The following is a 12033-nucleotide window of genomic DNA, read 5'->3' as shown; positions in this document are numbered from 1 at the left end:
TTACTCAGTGCACCCTAAGTGTATTCTTCAATCCTTATCACCTATTTCACCCATCCTCCTACCCCTCCGCTCTGGTAACCATCAGTTTGTTCTCTACAGTTAAGAGTCTGTTTCTTGATTTGTGTCTCTCTTTTTTTCCTTTGGTCATTTCAATGTGTGTGTGTGTGTACCACTTGTTCTTTTTTTAAAATTAAAAAAAAAAAACTTTTAAAATGTATTTATCTATTTTGAGAGAGAGAGGGAGAGAGTGAGTAGGGGAGGGGCAGAGAGAGAGGGAGAGAGAGAATCTTAAGAAGGCTCCACACTCACTGCAGAGCCCAATGGGGGCTTGATCCCACAACCCTGAGATCATGACCTGAGCCAAAATCAAGAGCCAACTGCTTAACTGACTGAGCCACCCAGGTACCCGTTATTTATTTTAGAAAGAGAGAGAGACAGAGAGAGAGAGAGAGAGAGAGAGAGAGAGAGAGAGAGAGAGCACTCGCATGCAAGTGGGTCAGGGGCAGAGAGAGAGGGGGACCAAGTATCCTAAGTGGGATATGCACTGACAGCAGAGAGCCCGATTCAGGGCTCATACTCATGAACCCTGAGATCATGACCTGAGCCAAAGTCAGACTCTTAACTGACTGAACCACCCAGGCACCTCTGGTGCCTCATTCATTTAATTTTAAATCATCTGGGTGGGATTTAAAAGCAAATACTCATATGCTCTAGTGATCATTTTGTTTTTTCTTACAGTTCTCAGGTATTCTTTCAGGTACATGATAAACTGAAATGATTTCCAAGAAGTTGCTCTAGACTCCATTCCTGGTCAATGTAACTGACATAGTATTAATAGGAGAGGTACAACCGATACATTGCTATCTATTCTACAGCTGTCCATTTGACAACACCATGATGAATTACTTAACTTTACTTATTCATCCTCTTTAATGAGTTGACATTCTCTAAACTCCAAACCAATAGCTTTTCACATGTTAAAACAGGAGTGATTCTTTTCTTGGAGGATGAAAGCAGATAGAGTAACTGGGGTTTGAAGCTAGAGTAACTGGGGTTTTATACTCACATTAGAAATTAAACATAAACAAAACAGAAAGGAGCAAATGTCTGCCAGCACAGAACCTCTGTTTTAAAGCATATTTGTTGTAAAACTCATACTATTTGGAAGATAAATTCTTACTTAAAGTGTTAATACTAAGCCATTATGCACAGCCATATCAATGATGTGTCTTGAGATGCTGCAATTGATAAGACTGTAAAAGCATATATATTTAAGATGTGAATTGCATGCTTAGATTTGTTTATGCTACTTATTATAGCTATGTGCTTGCAATTTTGTAGGCAGATGGAAAGCACCTCAGGATGAGTTGCTACAACAAATAGGGTATTTCCCCTTACTTCTTCTTTTAACATTTTGGCAGATATGCTTTTTCCCCCTCTAAGAACCTTCTGCTTATTAGCTGTTATAGCTGTCAGCACCAGACCTTGGGGGGTAGTATACATACCTGTTTGCTAAAAATAAATGAACTGCCATTATGGACTTTTCAGAACTTAATTACTTTTTAAAAAATGTTTTAGTTATTGGTGGGGGGGGGGGGGGAGCAGAGAGAAAGGGAGAGAGAGAATCCCAAGCAGGCTCCATGCTCAGTGCCGAGCCCTGTCTCACCACCGTGAGATCATGACCTGAGCTGAAATAAAGAGTCAGATGCTCAACCAACTGAACACCCAGGCATCCCCAGACCTTACTTTTACACCTAAGCCTAAGCCAAATTTATAGTTTTGTCCCAGAGTCTGTTAAGTTTTTTGCTATTCTTCCTAGTAAGTCTTTCCATTAGCCTGACTTCATTTTAATACTAAATATCCACTAAATATAGAAGAGATAATCTCATCAATATTGGCTAGTAATAAGACCACAAATACATAGTTAATTTTAAAACTAAAAATTTGATCTCAGAATGCATTTTTTTTTTTCACAAGAGGAGAGGGGAGAGGGAGGAGGGCAATACTCTAATGGAGAGTTATAGCTCAAACCAAATTTCTCATATAAATTTTTAAGCAGTCTATTTGACAGCACTTAAAGAAAGAATATTTTCTGAAGGAGAACATGCAAACCGTGAAGTGAGCTGAGAGAATCATACCTTCGGGCATCATTGTGGTAGGAGGAGGGAAGGGTGTGAGTCATCCTGATGGCTCTAGGGGTAGGGGGAGGAGAAGTTTCACATTTTATAGTTGCTTTATCCTCCCGACCATCTTCTTCCACCACTGCAATCTAGAAATGAAAACAATTCATTCAGATGAATTCTTTCTAGATTTCAAATGAAATTGACAGAAATGGAGAGTCATCAGCAAAACTATTTGAGTAATTCTAATACAAACACAAAACAAAAAACTTGGGGCATATAGGTCTTAGATATATAAATTCTTATTACTGAAGCATGTGAGTTTAATAACTGTTTTAAAAGTGAAGGTATTCCAGTTTAATATATAACCTGGACACATTTCATAAAAAAACATTATTTAAGAGTGAATAAGCACCATAGATCAATATCCAGGAACTATGAAAAAGCTATCACGGACTCCGTTTCAACATATCAGAATGTAAAGGCTTATGAAAAAGTTACTGGGTACATATTTGAGTTAATTCATTAAGAAGGTATGCATAGTCAGGTTATCATAACATGGAAATCTTTTAAGTAGGATATTTTTTTAATATTTATTTTTGAGACACAGAGCACAAGTGGGAGAGGGGCAGAGAGAGAAGGAGACACAAAATCCAAAGCACACCCCAGGCTCTGAGCTGTCAGCACAGAGCCTGACATGAGGATCAAACTCATAAAGCATGAGATCATGACCTGAGCCAAAGTTGGATGCTTAACCGACTGACCACCCAGGCCCCCTTTAAATAGGAGATTTTTGAAATGAGAAGAGAAGATGGCAAAACTACAACTTTATCAGATAAAGTGTATTATTAACGCAGGCAAATGAAATGTGGTCCAGATGTTTAAAAAATGAGTTGTAGCTTATTAGAAAAAAAATCTTTTTAAAGTAAAGATTATAAAAGGTAAGAACATAATTCTTGCAAACAGTTTCATTTCACTATCTCCCATGGGAACACAGACAAAGGTATACAGAAACCAGAAGATGGAAGGGCTTTCCTTAAAGAATTTAGTTCAGGAGCACCTGAGTGGCTGAAGCATCCAACTTCGGCTCAGTCAATTGGTTAAGCATCTGACTTCAGCTCAGCTCATTATCTCGTGGTTTGTGAGTTTGAGCCCCATGTTGGGCTCTAAGCTGAGAGCTCAGAGCCTGAAGCCTGCTTCAGATTGTGTCCCCTTCTGTCTCTGCCCCCCACCCCCACCCCTCATACTCTGCCTCTCTCTCTCTCTCTCTCTCTCTCTCTCAGAAAAAAATAAACATTAAGAAAAAGAAAGAATTTAGTTCAGAGTCCAGAACAATTCAAGATACCATAAATTTTGTCAGAGATAGACATATAAAACCGCATTACAGTAAAGACTATTCAACGGTAAAGTTGACTGTGAAGAGATATTTTTTACAACAATCTTGCATTTCTTTTCATGGCATCACTGCATTAAAATACCTATACATAGAAAGATTGTGGAAAGCATAGCTAATAGATATGGCTCTGGAAGTTCTAATGACAAAGAGAAATATGGCTATAGCAAAAAAGTTAAAGCTGTGTTCTCATCTTATGTCTACATAATGTCTTGCTTTGTTTCTATGTTAGGCTATTATGCATAAATGTGTTTCTATATGATACATGATAAAGACTTCATGCATTGAAGAAACTGAATGAAGTTGTTTGTCTGGGCTCTTGTCATCCAAGCCTTGATTCCTTTTAACGATTTAAGTAGGCATCTATATAGGATTTCCTCTCTTCATTTCAACTAGCAAAGGGCCACCAGAAGAATCTTTTTCAAGAACTACTTTCAGCATGATGTTAATCCTACAGAATACTCTTTCTAAACTCACATCTCATCTCAATTCATAAAGTGTGTTTCTAAACTCTTCCTGATATGTATTTATGTCTTCACAGTTCCATGATCTAGCCATAATTGTTTTCTGTGATTATTTCTGCCAAGCCTGACCTTTCTGCTTCCATTACTTTTTTTTCCTGAAACACCTCCTAAAATGCCTTTCTCTTTCTATTCTGCCAGTCAAACTATGCAAACTTTCCAAATATCAGCTCTTAAAAACATCATAGACACTCTTCCTCTGAATAATGCTTAGAGTTAACACTATATAAATAAAATAGAGGAGAAAGGATTTGGAATCAGAGATGGATTTGAATTCTGGTTTCTCTTATTTGTTGAATGACACATGCTCATTATTTACCTGCTCTAAGATTCAATTTCCTCATCAATAAAATGGAAACTAATAATACTTACCTTAATGTGTTCGTTTCAAGGGTAAATGGAATCACACTTGTAAGTCCTTAATCTGATAAACAACAATTTTTAGTTTGTGGCCTTCTTTCCATGACCTACCTTTCTTATCAACTATTTCTTCATCCTATGAATTCCCTGAGCCTGCATTTCTGTATGGAACCTTCCTTTGTGACTTTTTTCTTATATCCACTAAACTTCTTTTATATCCATCATCTACTCAGATATCTTTCTATATTCCCAGTATAATTCTTTTCAGTGGCAAAGAAAGTCAAAGACAAACAATAAGAACATTATGATGGTAAATTTGATAGTTGAGAACCCAGTGTTAGTATCAAGGAGAAGATGCTATAGGAAGATAGATGATAACTCCAGAAAAGAAATTCCATCAATCTATGCCACACAAGTTAATATAGATTCCCTTAATTTAAAAAAGAAACAAAGAGGGGCGCCTGGGTGGCACAGTCGGTTAAGCATCCGACTTCAGCCAGGTCACGATCTCGCGGTCCGTGAGTTCGAGCCCCACGTCAGGCTCTGGGCTCATGGCTCAGAGCCTGAAGCCTGTTTCCGATTCTGTGTCTCCCTCTCTCTCTGCCCCTCCCCCGTTCATGCTTTGTCTCTCTCTGTCCCAAAAAAAATAAATAAACGTTGAAAAAAAAAAACAAAGAAAAAAATACTTTTATAGTTTTAGAAGTGGGCATAATCTGACTACCACATCTTTTTTGTTTTTAAGTTTATTCATTTTTGAGAGGGAGAGACAGAGCATGAACAGGGGAGGGGCAGAGAGAGAGAGGAGACACAGAATCCTAAGCAGGCTCCAGGCTCTGAGCTGTCAGCACAGAGCCTGATGTGGGGCTCAAACTCATAGACAGTGAGATCATGACCTGAGTGGAAGTTGGACGCTTAACCAACTGAGCCACCCAGGTGCCCCCTACCACATCTTGATGATGCTGAAAAATAGATTTACACTCTGGAGAGTAGGTTCAACCTTTGAAATCTTTCCCATCTGATATCCCATGAGTCTGAATTCTGCTGTTATCAATTATCTAAGAAGATGTCATTTTGTGAATCAGGACTGGAGTCAATTTTGTTTCTCATTTCCAATATGTATTTTTTGATGTCACATTAAACAAGAAAGGAGAAGATTAATTATATTTTTGTAATTTCTATATTCTTGATGCTCTGGCGTCTGGCACCATGCTGATCCAGGACAGAATGCACCTCCCAGGACTAGCTAATTCCTAGAGATTGCAAACTACTTCCCTGGAGTATGACTTCCATATGTACATCAATCTATCTAGACCAGTATCCCAAATCATATTCTTGATCTGGCTCTTGTAATACTCCAGGAGGCAATATTCCTCTGCCTTAATCATGCCAGGCCAGGAATCAGACAACTGGAGACAGCCCCTATACCCAGAGCCCACAGAAATGATTAAAACAGGCCAATCTTAAGCCTGCTCACCCTGCCTTGCCTTTCCAACAGAAACTACAATAAAACTCCTACCCATCCTTTCTCCTAGTTCTTTTTGCCTCCGGACCTACTCAGGTGCTTTTGCCTTTGCAAAGGGAAGGGTGAGTAACAAGGTATCTTTTCATTGGCAGTAGTCTCCTGATCTGTTGGTCTCACATCCATGAATAATAGTAAAACTACATTTAAAAGTAAGCAGCATTCTTCTAGCATTGACAATAAATAATCTAATTCTAGGATATGTAGACTACATAATCTAATCATTACTCTAGAAAACATAAACAGTTTTATTTTGAGGCATTTGCTCTTATAATCATATTTAAACAATTCGATAATGCTTACTTTTAATATTTCTGTTTATGTTAATAAAATGCTTCAAATAAAGGGAATGCAATTTTAAAACTTTCACAGAAAAAAAACAATATTCAACTAGTAATCACACAAAAGATATTTACATTACCTTTCTCCGATGTTTTCTTAGATCACTTGGCTGTGATTGGCAGTAATAAAAGCAACATAAAACAGAATTAATGAGTATCATTTGACCATGTTACAAGTTTTAATAGTATTCTATAACTTGACTGTCTTGTTTTTTCATTCCATTGTTTTCTAAATAAATGTCTTTACCCATTATAAGAGGACTCCTCCTGAAAGTGACTTCAGAGAGGGAACTTCTTAGACGGAATGGTGGGGTGGGGGGGACAGGTCTACATGATGGGGTCAAGCATACATGCATGGGATCTGAGACATGGAACCCTGGGGAATATGAAGCACATGTGGTGAGCTAGTGAGAAATAAATATGGGACTTATCTTCTCCCCAAAATATAAATGGGAATGAAAGAGATTATCCATAAACAAAGATCCAACGCACATGTATGGAGTTTGTAAGCATTCCCTCTTGCCTTATCTATGCAGAGCCTTGGTCCACCCTTGGACAGGCATACTGCTCCTGAGCTATCTCAAACTTCCTGGCTTCCTAACTAGTCTCCCATTCCCAAATGCTAAGAGCTCTGGCCTCAATAAAATATGTTTTTAGGGCTGCTGTTTTCTTGTCAACGTTACAATGTTACAAAATTACATAATTTTTTTTAAGTTAATTCTTTATGATTTCAGATGAATCTTGCTCACTTAGTATCTTTGTTAATTTTTCTTATGTAAGTAAAACAATTTTATTCCATTATAGTTATATTTACATTTATATATTTTTGTTCCTGGAAAATGGGTTGATTTACTCCACACAATATTCTTACTAAATATTGGCAGGATGTTCCTTATGCTTATGGATTTGTGGTGAGGTAAAAGTAAATAAAAGTACATTTTATAATCAGGAAAAATAACAATCTTTGTAAAACATATACACACATACAATACAAATGAAAACAATGTCTTTTCAATCTCTGCTTTTCTGTCTCCCAAATTTTTCATTTTCCTCTGAATATTCAAACATGGATTATATTTCCCCAAATTATGCCCTCCCTCATATTTTCTACAGGTAAAAGAAAATCTACCTGCCTTTCACTATAACAGTGATGAATTTAATGACGAAGTTTTATTAGGTGATAAAGACTCCCTGAATTTCATTTATTGTTTTTCTGAGTCAGATATGGGACATTTTAAGTACTTTTTTACCCTCAAGAAATGCTTTAAATATTTTTTAAGTACTGTAATTATAGTATAATAATGTTCATTTACTATTGATTTATTTATGACTAACTGCTAAAGAAAATTCATGAAAGCAGTGGCATCTTTTTCATATATATATATATATATAAATGTCTAAATTATTATAAATATGTTATTTTGCTATTATAAAAATATTAACACTATCAAGGATTAGGATACTAATGTTTATGAACATACTTTAAAAGCTAAATATATGTAACAAATATAAACAGAAACTAAGCCAAAGATAGTATCGTATCTAGTTAATAAAGTCAAATTGATGGTTCCTAGATTTCTAAAATCACCACATCATAATGTAGCTCAGTACATTGGGTTATTATATCTTAGTACATTGACTAAAAAGTTTGTGCTGTGTCTAGGTGGGGTCAGTTCTGATTACCGTCCTTTGTTCTGAACGGGCATTGTCTATGATGTCTATTTTAAGAATATTTTTAATATCAAGTCTGGAAATGAGCGCAGAGTAGAGGACTCAATGGCTTAAGAAGGTAAATGTTTCCTTTTTTAAAAATATTGCCATTTCTCTTTTATATTGACTTTTTGCGTTGAAGTCCATAATTGCAAAGAGTCTGAATATGAAAAATTCTGCCACACCAGTTTTGTTTCAATTCACAATTGTAAAATTAAAGAAAAAAGATATTTATACATAATAAATTTTATAAAAGTAAAAATTTAAAAAATATGTGTTAGTTTTCCCTAGACGTAAGAGCATGAAATATACATATATATGTATATGTGTATTATATATATATACACATATATATATTAGGTACAGTACACATTTTTGCAACATATTTATTTAAAGATGCTATTTAGAAAATTAATTAAAATTTTTTGTTCAGATACTTTACACGCATACATACACAGATACAGATATTGTGACACTTTTTATAGTAGCTTCACAGCTTTCTGAACATATGCAGAAACACTATATACACTTCATCTTCTTCTGTGGTAACATTAATTTACTCTCCATTTGTTATATTTGTGCTAGTTTTACAGTCTCTAAGCTATTATTTTATCTATTTTTTTAAATTAATTTCTACCCCCAAATTTGTGTTTAATTGGAATTTTTTTAATAGTATAGTTTTAATATTCATTACAAAACCAGAATTTTACCTCCATAAATAGTTTAGAATGTTTAAATCTTAATTATTGTCATTTAAACATAGTTCTAGGTAATCACAGAAAAAAATAAATGGACGGAATAGTATATGCTTTTGCGTCAGCAAATTTGAAAGACATACAGCTCCATTTACTGTGTTAAACCTGGGCAATTTACTCATGCTCTCAAACGCCTGTTACTTCTGCTTTCTATTGAAATGGTGTCCTCTGACATGCAGATGTTATGATAGGAAGTAAAACATCACAGTATTCAGTAGTCATTCCTATCATTTTTTTTTCCAGAGGTTTTTCTACCTTATTTTTAGCGAAGGGCACTTTGATTTTCTCTGTTATGTTCAGAGCACCTCCTAATAATTTAGGTTTCCAACTTTTAATTCTTAATAATTTAGGTTTCCGACTTTTAATTCTAAACAAAAATAAATGAAACAAAGGATTAAAGAATAAAGAAGGGTAAAAATGTTGACATGAAATTCTAAAACAAAATTGGGAAATTGTTGCTATTGGTTTTGGTGGTTCTTTTAATTAAAGTTATATTATTTATATTATAAAAATTTAGCATTTTAGGTTGTTATATTGGAGCAATTAGAACCAGTATTTTCTGTTATTTATTGTGTTAAAAGTAAAATACTCACTCCCAACTACCTCACCAAGATATCATAAGGAAAAATTTACTTAATGGTTTCCATCACTCAGATTTCTGATGTGACATTTAGATCGCTGCTCTTCTATTTCCTTATTATGTGACTTGAAAAATTACATCTTTGTAGGCTACATTTCCTCCACTCATAATGGGATTAGTAGTTGCACCTACCACATATGGTTGTTGCGAAAAAAAGAAAAACAATAAAACACACAGAAAGTCCTTAGAACAAACACCCAATATGAATCAGCTAATGCACATGAGTCTTAATGGGGTCAAATGTTCTCTGTGCACATCATCATACCAGTGTCATGACTCCCATCCGATCCATTTCCCTGGCAGGGCTTCGCGGGGTGAGCTTTGGCGTTGAGTGTCCACTGGGGGGAGATGAACTGGCCAGCGAAGAAGCTGTAACCGAGGCAGTGATAGAGGTACCTGGGTGGACCCTTGCTAAATTCAGGCCTTCCAGGCTCACACTAGCCACCCTATTCTCAATTTCTTCAGCACGTAACTCTGTAGATTCTTTTTCTTCCTGAATTAGCCTAAAAGACACAGTTGAATTTGGATCCATTATATGCTGCTATAGTGGTAATGAGAATTCACATAATAAAAAGCAAATAAATACATAAACAAATAAATCTGTGAGCATTTTATATCAAATCTAATGTTTTCTTTACTCAAAGGCAGTATAACTTTCAATAAATTTCAGACACTTTCTGGCTGAAATTTAGAACATCTTTCTTTTCAAATGATATACAGCTCCTCCCCACTTTGACCCTCTTTCTATCTATACTATCACCTGCTAAAACCTTTAAAACCTTGTCTGCCTAGATAATTTTGCCACTAATCCTAATCTTATTTTTGTTTTTTTGTTTTTTTTTCCTAATCTTATTTTTGAACCGAGGTGCCAATAAATGAGACTTTTAGAAACTCAGATCCTAACAAAGATGTTAAATCTTACCTCCCAACTGATTAAAAAATATACTTGATAGAATCTTCAATAAATGGTCATTCATAATTATCATTTGGTCAAATAAAACCCTTAGACTTTTTTTTTAAACCAATACCTACTCAGCCACGTCAACTTTAAATAAGCACCACGTGGGATGCCAGGGTGGCTCAGTTGGTTGAGCATCCAACTTTGGTTCAGGTCATGATCTTATGGTTAATGAATTCGAGCCCCACATCTGTGCTCCACATGAGGCTCGCTGCTGTCAGCCCAAAGCCCTCTTTGCATCCTCTCTCTCCCTCTCTATCTGCCCCTTCCCTCACCTCTCAAAAATAAATAAACATTAAAAAAATAAGCACCAGGCAATTTAACAATGTGGAGATGATCTATCTCTAGATAGATACATACATCATACTTACATACATAGTGAAAAAATATTTTAACTGTTGATATAAATGCTTTTCAGAAGACAAAGCACTAATACTCCTTTTTTTTAAATAAAGAGAAACTTCAAGAATATGTATAAATGAACTATTACAGAGATGCAAAGAACAAAGAATTTTAGCGGGGTTGCATAAATACCCTATTTAAGCTGTATCTATTTGTTATAATGAAACTGTACCAGTAGGTGATTTAAAAAATGGGGTTTAGAACTTCTCCTAAGACATTTTCCTCTTAACTATAAATGGCTTATTGTGATCTCCTATGATATATAATCCTTAACTATAAGGTTATGATCACCACAAAGTTTTATTTTTATATATTTATTTTGGAAAACTGTTTGGTGGTTTCTTATAGAACTAAACATACTCTTACCATATTATCCAGTAATTGTGTTCTTTGGTATTTAGCTAAATGAGTTAAAAACTGTGTCCACCCAAAACCAGCATACTGATGTTTATAGCAGCTTTATTCATGACTGCCAAAACTTGAAAGCAACCAAGATCTTCAATGGTGAATGGATAAATTGAGGTACATCCAGACAATCAAATATTATTCAGAGCTAAAAAAGAAGTGAGCTATCAAGCCATGAAAAGATATGGAAAGACATTAAATGCACACGACTAAGCAAAAGAAGCCCAATCTAAACAGACTACATATTATATGACTCCAACATGACACTCTAGGAAAGGCAAAAACTATGAGGACATTAACAAGATCGACAGTTGACAGAGTTGGGAGGGGGAAGAAATGAATAGGCAGAGCACAGAGAATTTTTATGGCAGTGAAAATGTTCTGTATGAAACCATAATGATGGATACTTGTCATACATTTTGCAAACCCACAGAATGTACACCACTAAGAGTAACCTGTACTGTAAACAATGGAATCTGGATGATTATTATGTGTCATATAGGTTCATCAATTGTAATATACTACTGTGGTGAAGGATGTTGATAATGGGGGAGGCTGTGCATGTGTGAGGCCAGGGCATGTATGGGCAATTTCTGTACCTTCTTCCCCTCAACTTTGTGTGAACCTTAATCCACTCCAAAAATTTAAGTAAAAAAAAATATTGAGCAGACTTACTCTTTTTTTAATGAATATAATTTATTGTCAAATTGGCTTACATACAACACCCAGTGTTCATCCCAACAAGGAGGCATATTTACTCTTAATTATAATTTTTCAGTTCCACAAAGAATATGAATTCTGTTACTTTGAAGTTTATTTTCATGGATGCACTTTAAGTTCACCCAGAGGAAAGCTTAATCAAGTAACATAGCACAATATTGTTAATGCTTTAAACACATTCCAAAGGAA

The 12033-nt window shown here is 35.3% G+C and overlaps 1 protein-coding gene across 15 annotated transcripts in view; it reads right to left on the bottom strand.

Annotated features, from left to right (window-relative positions):
* The window catches only part of PPFIA2 (PPFI scaffold protein A2), a 479884-nt gene that overhangs the window by 71208 nt on the left and 396643 nt on the right, over window positions 1–12033 (bottom strand). For all 15 annotated transcript variants that reach the window (XM_086712721.1, XM_086712726.1, XM_086712720.1 and 12 more), the window contains 3 exons: window positions 9625–9862; window positions 6335–6364; window positions 2139–2269 (listed from right to left, as the gene is read on the bottom strand). In XM_086712721.1, the coding sequence (XP_086568847.1) occupies window positions 2139–2269; window positions 6335–6364; window positions 9625–9862 (399 nt within the window). The remainder of the gene's footprint in view (window positions 1–2138; window positions 2270–6334; window positions 6365–9624; window positions 9863–12033) is intronic.

This window comes from Puma concolor, chromosome B4 (genome assembly GCF_028749965.1).
Source record: "Puma concolor isolate L17-30 chromosome B4, mPumCon1.1.hap2, whole genome shotgun sequence".
NCBI classification, from domain to species: Eukaryota; Metazoa; Chordata; class Mammalia; order Carnivora; family Felidae; genus Puma; species Puma concolor.
This window is presented reverse-complemented; position numbering and strand designations above follow the sequence as displayed.